This window comes from Taeniopygia guttata, chromosome 4 (genome assembly GCF_048771995.1).
Source record: "Taeniopygia guttata chromosome 4, bTaeGut7.mat, whole genome shotgun sequence".
Lineage (NCBI taxonomy): Eukaryota > Metazoa > Chordata > Aves > Passeriformes > Estrildidae > Taeniopygia > Taeniopygia guttata.
In genome coordinates, this window is record NC_133028.1 from 49,277,100 (window position 1) to 49,296,147 (window position 19,048).

General features: G+C 40.7%; 1 protein-coding gene across 4 annotated transcripts in view; it reads left to right on the forward strand.

The window, feature by feature from the left end:
- EMCN (endomucin) overlaps window positions 1-15,754 on the forward strand; it is a 53,498-nt gene extending 37,744 nt beyond the window's left edge. For all 4 annotated transcript variants that reach the window (XM_030271678.4, XM_002193062.7, XM_030271677.4 and 1 more), the window contains exons 9-12: window positions 737-761; window positions 1,738-1,799; window positions 12,728-12,790; window positions 14,039-15,754. In XM_030271678.4, coding sequence (XP_030127538.4) covers window positions 737-761; window positions 1,738-1,799; window positions 12,728-12,786 — 146 coding nt within the window. In that variant the 3' untranslated portion in view covers window positions 12,787-12,790; window positions 14,039-15,754. The remainder of the gene's footprint in view (window positions 1-736; window positions 762-1,737; window positions 1,800-12,727; window positions 12,791-14,038) is intronic.
- The last annotated feature ends 3,294 nt before the right edge of the window (window positions 15,755-19,048 follow it).

A 19,048-nucleotide genomic window follows, 5' to 3' on the forward strand; every position in this document is an offset into this window, starting at 1 on the left:
AGATGTGAGATGAAGAACATTTCCTTACCAGCCTCCCCTATGCACAAATGTCATCAGTCACTCTATTAGCAAACTCATTTGGAAGATAGAAGAGATATCTGTAGTGCTTCCTGTAGGATTTGCCCAGGTCTATCCAGTGCACTTCCCCTGTGCTTGGTGCCATGGAGTTGGCTCCGTGTCCCTGATGTAACCCCCTGGCCCCTTCCATCTGCCCACACTTGCACATAAGCATAAAATACATTCAGCATATGATTCATTTTGGAGACAAACCTGTTCCTCATGGGTGGGGATGACAAACTGTTCCCAGACATCATGCCAGGCTGTACCCTGGGGGTACAGCCTCAGGAACACCCTTGTTCCCTCAGTCCCCTTACCCTGTATCTTTTAGCTCAGCTGTTGTGTGCTTGAGAACCATTGCATCTCACATCCTCTGTGCCAGCTACCCAGGGATTTGGGAGCTGCAGGGAAAAACGTGCTTCTCTTGTGCTCCTGGACAAGTCAAATGTCATTCCCCCTGGTTTCCAGAAGTGTCCCTACAAGCAACATCAGTTCTCTCCCATGGGTGACCAGAAAAATAGCAACTGCTATTCAAGTTGGTTGATTGTGTTTATGAACTTAATGCAATACTGCAAAATTATAACTGAGCCTTCTCACAGCAACTGCAATAGCCATGTCTAAATGTTTGGGATTTGAGTTCCAGCAATCAAAATTATATTAACTTTTTTTCTTCTTCCAGAGAGACAAGAGAATGGCGCTGAACAGTAGGTTGAATCCTTTTCATTGCTTTGAGATCTATCACAGGGCACTTGTAAATGTAGCAGATTTTGCATAGGATTTTCTTTGATCTTTCTCTGTTTAAATATCATAATCCGTTGCCACCCCAAAGAGCAATATCCTGTTGAAAGTGCTGCACCTGCAGTTATTGTAGACCTGTATACATGCAGCTGTTTCAGCATGGATAGAAATGTGGTGATTCTCAACTGTTTTGCAATTGATCCTTTTGAGATGGATAAACAGCTTATGCTGTGCCACAGGACTCATTGGCCCAGTCTTTTTTCTTTTTTTTTTTCACTTTTTACCCATTGATCCCTCTCCTCTGCCCCTGCATCTTTTCCCACCCCCTTCTTTTGCTCATGTTTTCTCTGGTTTCAATGTGTTTCCTTTTTATTCTGGATTATTTATATATATTTCACTTGTTCCCCATTATATCATGTTTCTCTGTCCCATCTTGTTTCCACTAGACTATCTGCATAGGCTCAGTTGAAATAGTAGTGGTTTAAGGAGTGTGAGGAGAGGGAAACTGGGAAAGATCCGTTAGGAGATACAAATTAAAGGCCATTGAGCCTGGGAGTGGCCGCTTGCATGACCAAAAGCAACATTTAGGCTGCTGGTAGCCCTGACTCCCTGGACCTCTGAAGTGGTCCTTCAACATGGCTAAAAGGTCTTCATTGACAGAAAAAAATATAACCCCTTTTCCTCCAGATTTACCTCTTCTGGGAAGTCCTAGATTAAACCTGGAGTAATGGAACCTAATTTATTACATATTTTAAGAGAAAGGTATTTTCAGAGATGTTGTCATATGGTATTTTCCCCCACCTGACCCCATGAAAAGGCCAGTTTAAACCTGCCAGTTTAGACTGGAGTAGATGCTGCCTCCTCAGGACCAAAATCTTAGAGTTTTGTTTGGACATGACCAACATGTGTGCTGACTGCTTAAATATTTTCTGACTTCAACAGGGCCCAGTCAGATAAAGACGGAGTCAAACTTCTTTCTGTGAAGACAACTTCTTCTGAGACTGGTGAGGGTTTCATTTGTGTGTATATATGTTTCCCTGTCTGAGCTCAGAGAAACACCGTTTTTGGGATGTCATTCCCAATAGCAAACCCATCTTTCCTGTCAGGTCAAAGACACTGCAAACAATTCTTCTACAGAGCGAATCCCCAGACTATGATTCTGTAGAGCTGCTGTTCAGCTGTACTGGGGGTGCTGTCAGTATTGGGGAGTATGACTGTTAGAAGAAGTATGACTGGTTTTGGAAAATATTTTATTTAAATCATTGATGGTAAGTGATCTAGCTAGGGATATTCAGGAATAACAGTGATCATGGTATTTATCAGCTAGATCTGGCTGTACAAGGAAGTTTGAAGACTGGTAATATTGAAAGCACAGCATGTTCTGAGTTGGAAGGGACCCTCAGGTGAACTTAAGTGAATGGCCCATGTGAAGATCAAACCCACAACCTTGGTGTTATTATTACTGTGCTCCAAGCAACTGAGCTAATATCCCAGGGATCAAAAGGTTTGGGAGCCAGTGCTGTATGTAATCAGGGTTCTGTTGGAGCTGGTGTCAGCAGTGTTCAGTCAGCCCCATACTCAGTCACCCTTTGCATTCAAAATCCTACTCTCATTGCAAATCCCTCTGTCCTGCGCTTCAGGTTCTTACAAAATCTGTGGTAATAAAGCCTAAAGGAGCAAAGGTTACTGATAACATACACAAAAGAAAGAAAAATCTCAAAGCAAAGAGATTGATGCAGTTATAGAGTCTGAAAAAAAAAATGGAGTGGCACAAAATAAGACTGAGGCAGAACAGAATTCTGCCTAAACAACCAAAACCCCTGAATCTCTCATGGTAGAGCTAGTTGTGGTCAAACTTCACACCTTCATCCAATCCTTTCTCAGTCATGTAGGTCCCACCTCACCTGCAAAAATCCTTTTACTTTCTACTTTTTAGGTATAATACTCTTCTTTTTTTTATGTTTTGAAGCTTTTTTGGCCATCTGGTTCTCCTACTGACATTTCTTAGGATGACCGATCACTGCTCTCTCCTTTTCTTCCAAATCCTTGGGAAGTCCTCTGAAGTACAGCACTCCATCCGAACTATCCTCTGCTTGCTGGAGAGGCACAGTTTGGTCACTCCAGCCTTCTCTGCGACTCTCAGAAGCTCTTGTGCAATCCAAAACACCCACAGGGCATCTCTGGCAGCCCTTGCAGCAAACCAGAGTTGTGCAAGGTCCCCATCCTCTTGACACAGAGCTAGGGGCTAGAGGGGGACAGGAAGGGCCTGCTCATCACAGGACACATCAGTTCTGTCCCACTGCTGCTGGGTAAAGGCAAACTACACTTAGGCACTTTAGAGGCTGCACTTCAGAGCTTCATTATTTGGGATTTTTTTTTTTTTTTTTTTTTTTTGAGAATATCTTTGGGAATGGACTTTTAGCTTTATTTGGAGTATGGAATTGTGTGTATGTTTTCTTAAAATCATACATTTTTTGTTTATTCTTTTTGAAAGCTGAATGAAGTTAGAAACTAATTAATGGACTTTTTTTTATCGATTCTGCCCTCATGCTGTTTCAAAAACAAAGTGACTTCATTGACAGTAGCAGAATTGTTTGTGGTTTAAAGCAGGGTAAATGGGAAAAGACACAGGCTCAGTTTTTGGGATTTTTTTCCTCCTTTTCCACAATATGAGCTCTGTCACCTGTTAATCAGCTACTGTTCACCAAATATTGGAGCATCTTCCATCCAGAGGATGCTTGATATTCTTTTTTACTGAACTATGATGCATGCATGCTATAATTAGAAGGTTTAAGTCATAACCACTTAGAAGATTCTTGCCCTCTTCTCATTAATACAATTCATATTTAAACTAGCTGCCATTTTCTCTTGAATTCTTGCATCATTATGTGTTTAAAGTTAAACCTGCTTTCACAGAAATTGAAGTCCTGCTTTTGCCTAGGTTTTTAGAGTTGCTTCTTAAATTAAAAGCACTCTGGCAGAAGGGTCTGTTTCTTCCAGAAATATCTGTCTCTCATACAGGAATTTAAAATATGTTAGCATGCCTCCCCATTTGACTCAGATTTACTTGCTTTATTGCTTCTCATGGTACACAAGAACTGCTTGACTCATGGGCCTTCTCACAGCTACTAACAACAATTTCCCTGCATAAAACTTCTTTACAAGTGTTATTCTTTTTCTTTCATCCAGCTGTTTAGAAAGTGTATGTTGTGGCTGTCTCTGTACATACCCACAAAACTACAAAAAGTAGTGAGTAGAAAGGCTGAAATCAGAAAGATCTAAAGAGCACCCTTAACTTCACAGGCAGGGCTACATCATTCTCTCAATGTCAATAGGCAGCTCGTCCCTAACGTCAAGCATATCTACAATGAAGTTTTGCTTTGATGTATATTCAAATTAAGCTTTATTACAAGTATACATTCTATTTTTTTTCTTAATTTTTGCTTTTCATTCCAAACAGAAGACTTTGAGATTGTATAATTTTGTAAAATCTATGCAGGACAACTAAGGACCTACAAACTGTTCAAGCAAGCAACCCAGAAAGACCCTGTGTCATTGTTGTGCATAGATCTTGATCAAAGGTTATGATGAGTTTAATCTTGCCTTCTTTTATTGGTCTGAAAACCATGCTAGATGCACATAGTTGAAAGAGATGTTTGTGTCCAGAGGGCTGTTTATCCCATCTGACTTGGACATCTATCTTGAGCTGGAATGGGCTGACCTGTGGCAGTCCATTGACTCCTGAAGGATCCTATTTTAGGACTTCTGAAATTGGGTTGTAACTATGAAATGAAAGAAAAGGAAAGACTCCTTTTTCAGAGGCACAGCTGAATTAAATTTAATCAAAAATATTATTTCAAATACCTACAATTAATGTGAAAGACTGCAGGAAAAAAATAGTTTTCAATTAAGCCTGGACTAAAGTAATGTTTTTAATGAAGTAGTATCATCAGGAGAACTAGGTAAAATGGAGCGTTAATATTGTCTGCATTTTTATAACTCTTCTTAGAGAAATGGAATTGCTAATGGCCTTGAGCTCTAAGGCACAACTGGTGTAGAATGGATGTAAAGTATAAAACCAGAGAAAACTAAACTAGACTCAGAAGACTTTTCATGCATGTTTATCAGTGAACTGCAACACCTGATGCAAGATAAATGCCTGTTCTTGCATCTTACTTGAAAACTCGCCTAGGATAAAAATAGTCTCAAAAGTTTTACACTAATGTACAAATGCAGGACTTTATGGAAGCCATTTCATGTTGATGGTACAGGCAAATTTAGGGTGGCTCCCTCTGGGGAGAATAAATGATCTTTTACAATACAGCGTTCTAGAAAATCTACCTGCAAAAATATTTCTCTGTGATTCAACGTGGCCCACAGAACTGCACACTTAGCTTGTCAGTGATAGTTATATTTCCTGAGAATATAAGCTGAAGGGTTTTAACTGGTGACTAAGACATCAATACCATCAGCCATGAGGTTAAAGTATTGCCTGTCTTGAAAACAGACCTAACTTCTTCCGCCAGGGTTCTTGTGTATTACACTGAAAACCAGAAAAAGTATTGATCACTTTTTTAGGACTCATGAAGAATGTTGAGGGATGAAAATTTTTCAGTTACAGGTAGAAATTTGGGTAAGACTATTACATACAGGTGTATGATGTGTGATAGAAGAATTGATACTTGACTTCAGAATAGCCCTAGCCTGGAATAACCATTCTGGAGCAGGTAAAATGTGTGAAAGGCCTTTTTAGTAGAAGCCCACCATTTCAATATTCAGTGTAAAGTCTCATAGGGATGTGCAGGTGACATAATATCTCAGACATGTTAGGTATAATCCTGACACCTAAGTATAAACTGATCCAATAAAGCATGATTTATAACCAGACTGAGCTGTTTTGAGGTGAAAGGGTAGGATATGACTCACTTGGCTTGTAGAGATATTGCCTATTCTCCACTAATTTGCTGAAAGGGTGTTAAATGTTTCAAAGCTGAGGTAGCTCAGATTTTGGTGAGGCACCTGAAATGGAAGGTGGCTGGAGAAGGATAAGGATTTGTGGCACATGTCTGCATTAGGGCTGCCTGAGATACCCACTGTGACCCTGTGACCAAAAAAAAAAAAAAAAAAAAAAGAAAATTTAAGTGTAACGAAGCAGAAATGGGAAAATGTATCAGGCAAAGATGGATATTTGAGAGATACCTAACCTGTTCCATTTGAAACCCCTTTAACTTATTGCAATCACACTGGAGAAAGAGATCAGTTAATACCTAGAAGTGCTCTCTGATGGTAGTGCAGTGCAAAGATAGCTTGAACCAAGGAAGCAGGAAAACTTCTGTTCTCCACATGCTTCACATCTCTTCCAAAAGCTGCTGCTGTTCAACAGTAATGGTGGCCTTAGAGCTGCTACCTGCTGCTTCAGCTGAACGTACCTCAAGACAGCCCACTGCAGTGCTAGGGCTTGGACATGGAAAATCCTGCGGTGCTATGAAACAGTGTGGTCGAATGGCAATGTCTCCGTCACTGCTTTCCATAACCCTCCAAGTGCTGAGAGTAATTCTTCTGCCTCACTCATCAAACCATAGATGTGGTTTTGATACAATGGGACAAATCAGGAGCTGGTGCAGACCTTATTCCCTGTTATGCTGAGTACTGCTGAGCGTGGTCTGCGGCATTTAAGAAGGTAAGAAATATTTGGGGTTTACCTCATTAGGGACCCAACCCAGAGAAATTTACCCTTGTGAGGGGGCATGACTCCACAGTGGGCCATGAGGTGTCTTAGCACGGATTGGGACTTTGACCTCTTTCTCATTATGTCTGGGATCTGTATGGATCTAGGAGTAGGTGAGGAATCTGAGTCACTAGATGAGTCACTCTGTCAATGGGAATTCCCTTCCCTCTTCCACTCCTTGCAGGATAAGCAGTGTAGGTCAGTGAAGAGCAGTCTGCTGGCACGCCATGTGCTTAGGAGTGGTAAGAGCAAGTGCTCCTGGTAATGTAGGATATGATATTGAAAATTTCTGTTTCCTAGTCTGAGATGTAGTTTCAGGGTCTTATGTCTTTCCCCTGCATGCAGAACACCTGAAAGCTGCTTTATAAAAAAGGGCCCCCTTGCAACAGAGGAAGATATCAAGTACCTCCTTCCCTCTCCTTTTGTTTCTCATTTGCTAATACTCTATTTTTTTAGCCTCGTGTTTTATAACAGGCTGAAGTTCTGTTTCTTTCTTTACAGGAACTGTAGAATAAACTTTCTTAGCTTGTTATTGGACTCTGTCTGTGTTTACTCACACCACAAAGTTCTGAGTACATGCACTTCCAGCTGAAACTTTTGGACAAAACTCTTGTCAAAAGCATAGTCAAATTGTAGTCAAAATAGTATATGTTTCCTTCTGTATTTCTAATTTGGTTTGTGAGCTGTGCATATTTTCAAGGGTTTTTAAGACAGTCTCTTAAATTCAGCCTGCTGAGGCTGAATGTAATGTTTTCCCTTGTGACGTATTTTCTGACTTTCCAGCCTGCAGTTTTCCTCATGAGGGAGCCAGCTCCTGCCCTTTGCTGCCCGTTGAGCGGGAATTGTCTTCCTGTCCTTCACCTGAACGTTTCCACACACCCTCTGTCTGCCATGGTGGATTGTTCAGATCCTTCTGTTGTGCTGGCAGTGGTGAGGAGCAGTTTGCAGGGAAATGTGAAGTGTGTGCCAGGGGAGCTGCAGCATGTTGCAGGTGCTGGACTCACTGGCCCACACCAAACCCAGCCATTGGTTCCCACTTAATGCTGTTCTTCAGCATCTTTCTTTTAGTTCACATAGACATTTTGATTACTCTGTCTGCAGAGGTAGTTCTATACTTTTATAAAAGATAGGCTTCTGCAATCAGTTTTTTTTAAAAGCTTACTTTAATTCTTTGCTCCAAATCTGATTGCCACTTACAAGCAATTTCTCAGCAGCAGATATTACAGTGAAATAACAGGACAACTAATTTCTTCTTACAGACAATGTAATCTGAGATGCAGTACAACCTATTTTTTAAAAAAAAAAGCTGTTTTTACATCCTTCTTTTTCTAGCTTTCCTGATAATGTCAGAGGGCTTTACCCAGGTCAAGGACTTTGTGTATTCATAGTACTCAGTCTGTACTCTTTTATGTCATGACATTCTGCAGTGAATGTGTATTCTGAATAATATATTCAGATTCTGAATCAAATGTGGAGGGGCAGGAGGAGAGGGAAAACTGCAGTGAGAGTATTACAATAACCTTCCACAACAGTGAGACAAAGTAATGTTTGTTTCAGAGCTTCAAAACTGATCTTACTGCAATCTGTAATTTCAGCTGATTGTACCCATTACTTATTCACACACATTGGCATCAGAATGCAACATTAATGGTTGGAAATGAGTATGTTTGTGAGTGAAAAATCAAAACAAATAATGCACAAGTGAAATTTTAATTGGGAAGAAAACGCTGCATTTTCACTGCAGCACTCTTCTGGGTTATCTTTCAGCTGAGAAGAGCCCTCAGTAGCTGGGTACTAAGTGTACTTTCCATGCACTTAAAACCAATATGTTGAAGGATGAGGATTAATGAGTACAATTCTTTTTTTCTTGTACATCTTCCTTGTCTTTATCCTTTTGAATCATGACCACGTTTTAGAGGAGGAAGTGTGCAGGGCATATTGGATCAGACACTGCCAGTTTCTTTGGGTGGATCAGTGACCGAGGCTCTGGCAGAATTGTTCAAAGGGTGCCACATGGAGGCTGTGAATGAAAGACTACTGCTGAATTGTACAAGTTGTCAGTGCAATGTCCCCTTTAGTTCTGAGGCTAAGGAACCATCAGCTGAGCCAGCTGCGCCTGTTGGAACCCTGGATCCCTGTAGCCTCAAATCCAGTCAAAGAAGATTTGTTAGAAGGTGGTTCACAAGAGGTAAATGGTGACAAGCAGGAAAGGAGTCCATTAATGTGTCCTACACCATAGTCTTTCAACAGGGTGTGGCTAGGAGACATCCTTAATCAGGCTAGCTATCCTTGGTGTTTCATAGTTTTCAGTGGCTTTTAATTCCACAAATTTGTCTTGTTTACTGTGGTATATGCAGCCTCCTGCAGCAATAAATCTGGCAGTTTAACTACAGATCTGTCTGTTATATGACAGTAACAGAGACTTAATGATGCTTATGTCTTGGTTTTTGCAATCCAATTTCAGACAAAAAATCAACAAAGAGACGCAATACTGGAAGATTGCAAAGAGAATATAGGATGTAAAGGCAGGCTTGGCATGTCACCTAAAGCTTCCATGTCAGTATCTCATTTTTTCACATTTCCTTTTCACGAAAGGGAATGAAATTTTGCTATTTCAATGAGGATCAATTGGGCAAGCTTCGGGCCATATTCCTGCACTTCAGGTCATCCCATTGGCTTTTCTTGTTTTCATGTCTGATAAGATTTTTTCTTCTTCTTCTTTTGAAATTTCAATTCTTCTGTTTCTCTTCTGTCTCTTTGTTTCCCTTTCTTCCCTGATTTTAGGGATTTCAAAGGGAATCATTTGGGCAAGTTTTGGTCCTTTTCCCTGCACCATATTTCATCTTGGTGTAATTGCTTGTAGTAACTCCATTCCAAATTATCTGGAATTTTCAATTTAATTTTTGATTGACCATATCTCCTTTCTGGAGTGTTTGTTTAACTCTGTCCTCCAATTGCAAGATTTCATTGTGTTTCCTGAAAGGATGAAATTCCTTTCAGAACAGGCAATGAAATCTTGTGATTTCAATTGGGCAAACTTTGGGCCATATTCCTGCACTTCAGCTCACTCCACTGGCTTTCCTTGTTTTCATGTCATATCAGGGTTGTTGTTTTTTTTTTTTTTTTTCCTTTTGAAATTTCAATTCTTCTGTTTCTCTTCAATTTCATTATTGATTGACCATATCTTCTTTCTGGAGTGTTGTTCAACTCTGTCCTCCAATTTCAAGATTTCATTCCCTTTTGGAAATGTATTGCCATTGCAGCCATCAGATTGGATCAACAAAGAACTTATGCAAAATACTGAATACCTATATCATGAAAAGCTGATGGTTCAAGTTTCTCCTGATATCTTCCATCTCCTGGTGCATAACACTAGAATTTGTGTGTCATCCTTATTTAAATGCTTAATTCAGAATAAATAAAATCCCAGTTTTTTACTGATGAATGTTGTACAGCAATTTTGCTCTTGTTGGTTTATTTTGTGGAACTATAGCCTTTCTTTTTAATGATAGCCTCAGGCTGTGCCAAGGGAGTTTAGATTGGATATTGGGGAATATTTCTTCACAAAAAGGGTTGTTAAGCATTGGAACAGCATGTCTGGGACAGTGGTAAAGTCATCATTGCTGGAAGAGTTTGAAAAATGTGTGGATATGGCACTTGAGGACATGGTTTAGTGGTGAACATGAAGATGTTGCTGGATTGACAGTTGGACTTGATCTTAAAGGTCTTTTCCAAATTCAACAAATCTATGATCCTGTGACAGCCTTCAAGGCCTTTAATGTATCTGGACTGGTTGAGCACCTCCACTGCACTGTATTTTCTCAATTAACAAAAAAAATTCAGTGTGAAATGATTTCTTCAATCTATTAAAATGCCATCTGTTCTAACAAACAACTAAACACAAGTATTTGTTTTTTCATTTCCCTTATGGGAAGCAAGGTTTAGTCCATTTGTTTTGGTGGGTGATGGTTTGGGGACAAGTTTGGGTCTTGGAATCCCAGTCTTGGAATCTACTTGTGTCAGTAAAGGCTGTTTTGAGATCAATATAAATGTCTTCTTACTTGCAGCTAACCTGAATGTTCTTCTTGGTTTGCCCTTTGAGTTGCAACAGGTGTTTAGCATAATATCAAACTGCTGAATGTTGCACTCCAAAGTTGATCTGGACACTTCCCTTTGCAGTCACCAGGTGTACTGCAGCCCTGTATCTAAACCCATCCACTACCCTTTTATCTCTTGAACAGAGAGCATCTGTGGACCACTCCATTCCAGTGTATAGTCATTCTCTCTTCACCACTGAATTGTTGGCTGGCACTAACAATTGCAGACCTTACAATGCAAGTATGTTCAGGCACTTTAGCAGCCATGCAGTAGTCATAACTTGCTTTTGTTTCCCAAGGCTTGCAGGCTCCTGCCCTCTTGGAAATACAGCAGCAAAGCAACGTAGAACATCCCTGCCTGCATCCATCCCTCACCAGACACTGCTGTTGTAGGGGGACATTGCCCCAGGCAATAGCTGGGGGCAGTTCACTGTTCCAGGGATAAGGGGTGTAGCACCAGGACATCTGGACAGGGCATGTGAGTGTCTGTGTGCTGTGGTCTCAGGGTCTGCAGAAAGGCAGAGTCACCCTCTGGCCCGGCCACCGCTGTTGGCAGGTACCTCTCAAGCACTCTGCCTTCTGCAGCCAGTGCTGCTCCCCCGCTCCAGCCTCTGATCCACGGCCTGTTGGCACAAATGGGATGTTATCCAGGGAGCTACGTTACTCTGGAGCCTGCCCTTAGACATGTTATTTTCCTGGGGTGCTTCCATGTTAACCTGTCTGCAGAACAGCCAGCTGAGAGTGGAACTGATAACAAAGTACTGATATATATTACTACTATTGGATATTATCTTTTTCATGGTAATATATTTCACAATTAATTTCTCCAACACCTTGTTTTTTAAACAGTTTTGCCAATTTCTCTCTTCTATTCCTTATTTAATCTTCTATTTATGTATATTAAAGAAGGAAGGTTTCTGTTTATTAAAGAAAGAAAAAATATGCAGAAGGAAAAATAAAAATGAAAAAAGAAATGAGAGTTCTTGAAAGTTTTATTCCTTTGCTAGTATAAAACCGTGCAATATTTGAACTGGTTCACTTTATTTCAGCTTTTCAGTTCAAGATTTTTATCTAGCAAAAACATTTCATCTACCAAAAATATGTCTTGTTAAGATGTTCCAGTTTTTTTCCTAGCAGAAACTTGCGCTTTCTTTTGCCCTACCTGAAATTTGACATTATAAGACCTTCTGAAACTCCATTTTGGCAATATTTTAAAATATTTTTTTCCAAAATTGAACACTTAGGAAGTGAACACCTTTCCAGCACACTATTTTTGAACAGTTTTCAGGAGACACCAAGTCTTCTACTCAACTCCAAAAAGCTGCACTAAATTAAAGAACCTTTATTTGATGTGAAGCAAAGCTGTCTCAAAATAAGTCTTTTCCATTCTCTTCAGGAGTGTAACTATTTAACTTGGCTGCTAATTATTTAAATGGCTAATCAGTGAATTTTTTCATGATCCTAATTTGTATTACAATTTGCAACCCTAGGCCATTGATCATTTGTAGGTTTTGAATACATATTCACTTCTCCTGGAATGTAATACATCATTTCCTTGCCTTTCATGTGGGCATGAGGAATTAAATTGTCTCCTGCAGGTGAGCAAGGAGGCAGAAGGAGATATTTGAGTTTTCCCACCCTCATACCTATTTCTATGTGACTCTAGCTTCTCCAGGGAAGGAATATTGAGAACTGTGTCAGGTTCTTAAATGTTCATCCTTCTGCTCTGTAGGAACTGAGCTGATGTCAGTGTTACTGGCAAAAATTAATTTTATAGTTCTGTCTTCTTATTTTTATAATTCAATGTTCTAATCACAGCTATAAATTAATTAAAACCTTACTCCTCTTCAATCCCCTTGAGAACTGTCTTGATAGATACTTTGTGGTAGTAATCCAGCATTAATAAGCAAATCACAGGGGAAAAAATCTATATAATAGGAAGAGTGGTAAAAATCTATGTTGTGGACAGTTTTTGCTGTGAAGTAAATCTGCCAAGGAGACTGGCTAGTTTGTACAGTGATCAGAGATGTGTTCCTGCTAGACTAATTTCCATGTTTATCTGTCTTTCCATGTTTATCTGATGCAAATGTATTTTCTGTTTTTTTAGGAGAGCACTCATCTCACGGGAAGAATAAAACTCGGCAACTCTTCACATCTCAGCAATAAATACGTGAGTTTATAGCCTTTGTTTTCCATCCTGTAACATTAGTGTTTGTTAATCCCTTTAATGCTTTTTAGTCTCAGTATTGTGCCATGTAACTTAAAAAAGGGGTTAAAAATGCAAGCCAGAAAGAGAAATTACTTTAGTTGGCAGCAGCCTCAAGGAAAAATGGCTTAAACAAAGCTCAGCTGGAGCACCCCATGGTGACCAGATTCACAGGCAAACTGAGGGGCTGAAGAAGCTGCCAGCTCACAGAGACAGACCTTTATAGGGAAGAATATGTGACTTTAATTGTTCAGCATTTCCCGGATGTAAACCCCTGGGTGAATTTTCTTTCTGTTTATGTGAGAAATAATAGATTTTTTAGGGCAGATACCTATTTTTAAATTAAGAAGTTTGTACCCAGAAGTTTTTTACTCCTTCCTTTTTTTCCATGAAAAATCTGAATCTTTTTCACTTCATGCAAAAGCCAGGAGTTTTATTGAGGTGGTTTATTATGGCTTGAAATCCTAGGTGGTTAAATTATAGCAAATGCTGGATGGTATTTTTATGTATGAGAGGGCAGAGACCATCAGAGCACTCTGAAACACAGTTTTTGATGTGGGTGCTGAATTTTCCTTCATATATGAAGCTTTCTCAGGCACCGGAATATCCACTTCCCATGAAGCTGCTTTTCTCATTTATGGAGAACTGGTGGAGAGCTGTGGTCCTTTGCTGAGGATAGGAGAAGGAAGCAGCTGTGGAAGGGCCCTGTGTGACCAGGGTGGAGCAGGAGGCAGGGGACAAGGATGTCCTGAGGAACTGGGTGCCACAGCACACGTGGGATGGACCCAACAGAGGCTCTGGTGAAGCCCAGACTCCCCCCAGCACTGTAGAATGAGGCCCCTCCAGAATGGGTCCCATCAGTCTCCGCTGAGAAATACATGGCTGACCAGAAATGTGAAGAACATCTTTGATTGTTTTGACCATCATCTATTCTCATTTCCCCTAGATAGAGACTGAGCTTTCCTGGTGCCAATAGTAAGGACAAAATTACCTCCTTTGTTCCTTGAATTAGAGCAGCAGAATACCATTTTGCCTACAATTCTGAAAACCCAGAGGTGCTTCAATTTGTGTGGATCCAGGACAAGGGTCTGGACAATAAATTTAATCCTCATTGTCTGTTCCGAACTGGACTTATTCTGTGTCTTCCATTTTAGTTTACTCTTATGTTCCTGAACAACCTTACCTGGAATAATACTACTCTTGTCATTTCAGATGTGAAAGAGCCTGTTTTATCACAATATGCAGGAACATCTCACCAAAGTTGCGTTTCAATGGGAAATGTGGAGAAGCTGAAGCTTTTTACCATCAGGACACTTGTGTTAATGACCAGGTTTTATCTTCTAAATCTCAAGCATCTCCTTTCCCTTCTGGGATGACATGTAATTTTTTTGATGGCTTAATAACTGGTATACCATGTATATTTATTATTTTCACGTATAGTAAAAGCAAGGAAACAAAGTTGAGGAGAATGTAAAAACAAGATGAGTGAAGATAATATAAAAATTTGGTGATGTTTGCATAGTAGCTACTAAAAATGTTTTCTGCACACACAGGAAGGAATATGTCAGCATATTTTGTTGAACTTACGGTGGCTAGGAATATTTTAGTTGTATGTAGCAGAATACAAACAGGACCTGACCCTTGGAACAGGACTGGGCAAACAGCCACTATGAAAATTAATTCAGTGATTTACATGAGACTCCTCACTGTAGCACATGCTTTGCTTGTCATAAATGTTTACAGGGTGGGATGCCTGTCTGAGATGCTGAAGTGTATGCTTCTTTTCTGTGAAGGGAGGAATATACCTCGCACTGAGGCTCTTTGAAATTCTGTAAATTACTGAATATAATCTTTGCAATGTAGCAGGCAATAGTTGGTTTTCACCTGTTCCCTGGCTAATTGCATTATGCGTGCTGCAGATATGGCTCCCATATAGCCTGGGGCGCACAGTGGGAAATCAGCAAGGTAAGCAATTTCACAGATGAACCTTCTTCCTTGTGTTCTGAGTAATGTATGGGATTCCTGTGGGTTATTGAATAACTCTGGAAGTTCAAAGAGTGTTTCAAGTGCTAATTACAGACACTCTTAATTTGTACAGAGCTGGCAGTTCCAAAATATCAAGTAGTGCTTCTGCCTGCATGTACCCTACCTTTCTAGAACTATAAATGTTTGAAAGTTATATTACTGTGAGCATCTGCTCAGTCTCGATCCACTGACTGTAGCATTCCAAGAATTATGGTTTTTTTTTAATTGGGAAATGGAAAGAAGACAACTTCTGGGACAATCATCTAAGTTTTGATACCTATTGATAAAATGCTTTTGAGGAACTTTTCTCTCCAATTTCCTTCTCTGAAATACTAAAACCTGCCTAGCATTATGGTGAGAGATTGGGCAGATTTATTACTTCATGTCTATGGACAAATCTGAAAACTGTTTATTTCCCTGTGCTTGGCCATTGCTCTTACTTCTGCTTTGGTGGGTCTGATAATCTTCTTTCTTAGTGGCACCATGAGAGACTTTTGGTGAAGCTCAATAAAATATGGGAAACTAACAAGTGTCCATGCTGCAACTGAACTTACATGGTTCATTCAGGTATTCCTGGATCACTTGTGTTCCTCAGGAGCAGAGAAGTCTTGGATGCCTGCTTTGGAAAGGTCGGGCCATCTAAAATATGCAAGTTGGTATCTGCAACTATTCTGGTTCCTGGCTGAAGAGGTTTCCTTCCAAAAAAAACAGTCATTGTGGATTTTCATGTTGATTAAAAACCCAAGGTATTTAGTAGTGTATTGTATCATAGTGAAAGGACAGTAGAGAAAAGAAGAGAAATATTGTGAAATATCTGTTTGTGTTTTTGTGCAAAATCTGTTCAGAAACTACCATGTTGTGTCAAGAAAAAAATGTACTGCCTATTAAAATTTATTATCTTTATTAAGTAGCTATCCTTTTCTGTTTTCAGAAATGCATTCCATTGCACATGTCTAGCACAACTATTGTCCATTACTCCCCATTCCTGTTTCACAGAATAAGGTGGACCCTTTATGGCAAGTCTGGAGAGCAGACATTAAGTATTCTGGGCATGGTGGTGGCAGGGGTTCTGTGAAACCTTGCAGAAGGCATGCTGGAGGTAGCAAGTGGAAACTCCCCCTCATTGCAATCAGTGATGGGGAGAGGACAGGCCTCTCTGCAAATCCTGGAAAAATGAAAAAAAAAAAAAAAAAAACAACAACAGGGAAGGTGTTTGGGCTCTTAATGATAAGGGGCATGGCAGACAACCAAGCGCTCATCAGAAGGCTGGGAAACATCTCTCAAAGAGACTGGCTTGTGCTGAGTGTATAAGAAGTAAAAGAGGTGAGTTCAGTGGACAGCAGAAATAACAGCCTGAGATCCTCTTAACCCCTGAAATGACAAAACTTGTGGTAAAGGGAGACAATAGAAACTTCTGTTCTTGTTAAAAATCACAAGGGAATTTATATTTGTATGAAGGAGAGAAGACAGATTGCTTGAAGGGTATCTGTAAAGCACAGAAAGGATTTGGAAGAATATTTGGGGTGCTTTTCTTTTGCAATGTTGGAGGTGCTGGAATTGCCTCTAATGGGAGGTGATGAGCTGTCTGCAGAGAGAATTTAGTATTTAAAGAAGTTACATGCAATGGGTTAGGTAGATTAAAAAGAAATGAAAAATCCATTCAGGTTGTCTGGATCAACAGATCCACTGTAATATGTGTCTAAAAGAGCCAGTAGAGTTTTTCTAGTCACTAGTATGTCAAAAAAAAGCCCAAAACCAGTTAAAGTTGATCCTTCACTGTGAGGTTTGTCTATATGAGAATACTAGGAAAATGGATCTACATTTGTAAAAGTCTTTTCACCAAAGTTTGACTAAATCTTCTGTGCATAGTCCCATCTAAATTTAATGTTCTTCAGCTTCTGTGTCCTAATTTGCTAAAGAAGTGAATGACATCCACTTCACTGTGGAATGAACATGCCCACAGAAATGTAATTAAACTGGATCTGCTTACAAATTAGTTCAGCTCATGAGTTACTTGCTAAACAAGTTTGTATGTCAAGTATATGATTTTGATCTACATGTTGCAATCCAAGACTACAGAACATATTTGGCTGGCAAAGACTTTGGGGTATCATTAATCACTGCCAGCAAAGTGTGCAGGGCTCAGGTTTGCCAGGAGAAAGTGTTTTCAGCACTGCTCATCTCAGGCTTAACTTGAGGAGGCAAGTCACTGTCTTCAAGCACAGAAAATTTCCCTGAGTTCTTCCTAGAGTCTAACCCTGCTCAGTGCAAAATTTGCAATATTTTGGGAGTGACCATTTGCAGTATGTTGGGATTTTGGACACAGTCCCAAACAAGACAAGTGGGCATAGGAAAAAAAGAGCCAATGAAGCACAAAAAAAAAAAAAAAAGATGTGCCACAGTCTATTGACAATTGGCTTTCTACTCTAAGATGCTGTATCAAGTTATTTGACTCACAGAAAGAATACTTTAATCACTATTTATAGGAAAAAGGTCTAGAAATGAGAAGAACAACACAGAAAAGTTGAAAATAATTATTTCTAAAAGGTAGATGCTGAAAAGGTGCTTTTCAAGCAGAAGCAGCTTATTAGCCTTCTAAGTATGTACATATTCTTACATGTTTAGCTGAGGGCCTCATGATGGCTGCTCATGAATGGTCCAGTCTTTTCGGGTTTATTTGCTTATTGGATCACAGGAATCATTCTAGCCCTGGACACTCCATTGTCTGTGGACAGAATTGTTCTACAGGCACTGCTTAGGAAGCTGTTTAAATGAAAAATATTCCTCGGTCTGTTTGTTGTGGGAAAGTTGTACAGACTGCCAGCAAGGCTGTTGCAAGGCAGAGCAGTAGCACTGTCAGGATACTTCACCTTCCAATACTCCCAGAGGCATCAGTGGTTTTGCAATGATTCCACCCCACTGAAGAGGAGTGAACCATTTCACTGCATACTAGTGCACAGTAGACTTAGAGAAAGGCAGAAAGCACATCAGTCTCTCTGGCTGAGGACAGGGAGGCCATTGGCGGCATCTGTGAGACTTCTTGGCTGTCAGCAGCCCAGGATTTGACTTTTCTGCTGTGCCCTGTGGGGGCAGCACTGCCTTCACAGCCCTCCGTTCACTTTTTGGGCAGAGTGCTGGCTATTGATGTGCTGTTGTATTTCTGCAGTGCTCCTGGGAGCTCGCTCACCAGAGCGCTCCCCAGCCTCAATGGTGTGCCCGGGCATGCTGGGCACCTCCAGCACACTGCCTATAGCAAAGCATTCTCCCCAGGAAGCTTTAAACATCTATCTCAGGACTTCTCTGGCACCATTAATTATGGCTCCTCAATTTCTTCAAATTAGAACCCTATATCTAATAAAATAAAAAAGCTTAAAGATTACTCTATTGATTTCCAACTGAGGCAGCTTTTTCGCTTATGGCCGAGGGCAATCCATAAAACACAGACTTTAATTAACCCTGGTGAATGCAGCTGACATGAAATATCAATACCCTCAAAATTTTCAGCATAGAGAGTTGAAGGATCTTCTCAGCTCCCTTGTATCCACTTTGCACATTCCCTGGGTGGAGATCCACAGCAGAGGCCCTTCCCTGTCGGGCTGCACTGGGACAGGGGCAGAAACCTCTCTGCTGCCACAACCATCTTTATTGCTGGCATCGCTGGCTGTGCCTGTTGATGTGCCTCTCTCTTTGCCTTCATCTTGAGGGTTGGACTAGACCTTAAAGCTCATTTCCAAAACAAATTATTCTGTGATCTTCTCCTCCCATGGCTTTGCAGGTAGGCAGGACAAAGACCCATGAGCAGCCTGCTGGTGGCCGACAAGGGACACCCTGCTGGGTCCTGGGGACCCTGTGCCGTAGTGGGCAGCTCTGAGGCTGTTCTTCAGGCATCCACAGGTAACCTGTGTCTGTACCACTGCAGCCTTTGCACTGTGCTGGGCCTGTCCCCTGCAGCAGTGTCCTGCAATTTCAGGGTGTTAAACTGCACAGAGCTTAGTCAGTTATTTGAGGTCAAAGCTACTGAGGTTCCTCAGCAGGGCAGACCCATCAAGAGCTCTGTTACATTTCAGGACCCTCACAGGTGGCAAAATTCCACAGAGAGGAGCAGCACTCAGGACCTCTGGCTGGCCAAGGGTGAAACATTAACCTGCCTGTGGGAAAGTGTTTCACTGCCTCACATGGTGGGGCTTCTGTAGCAGC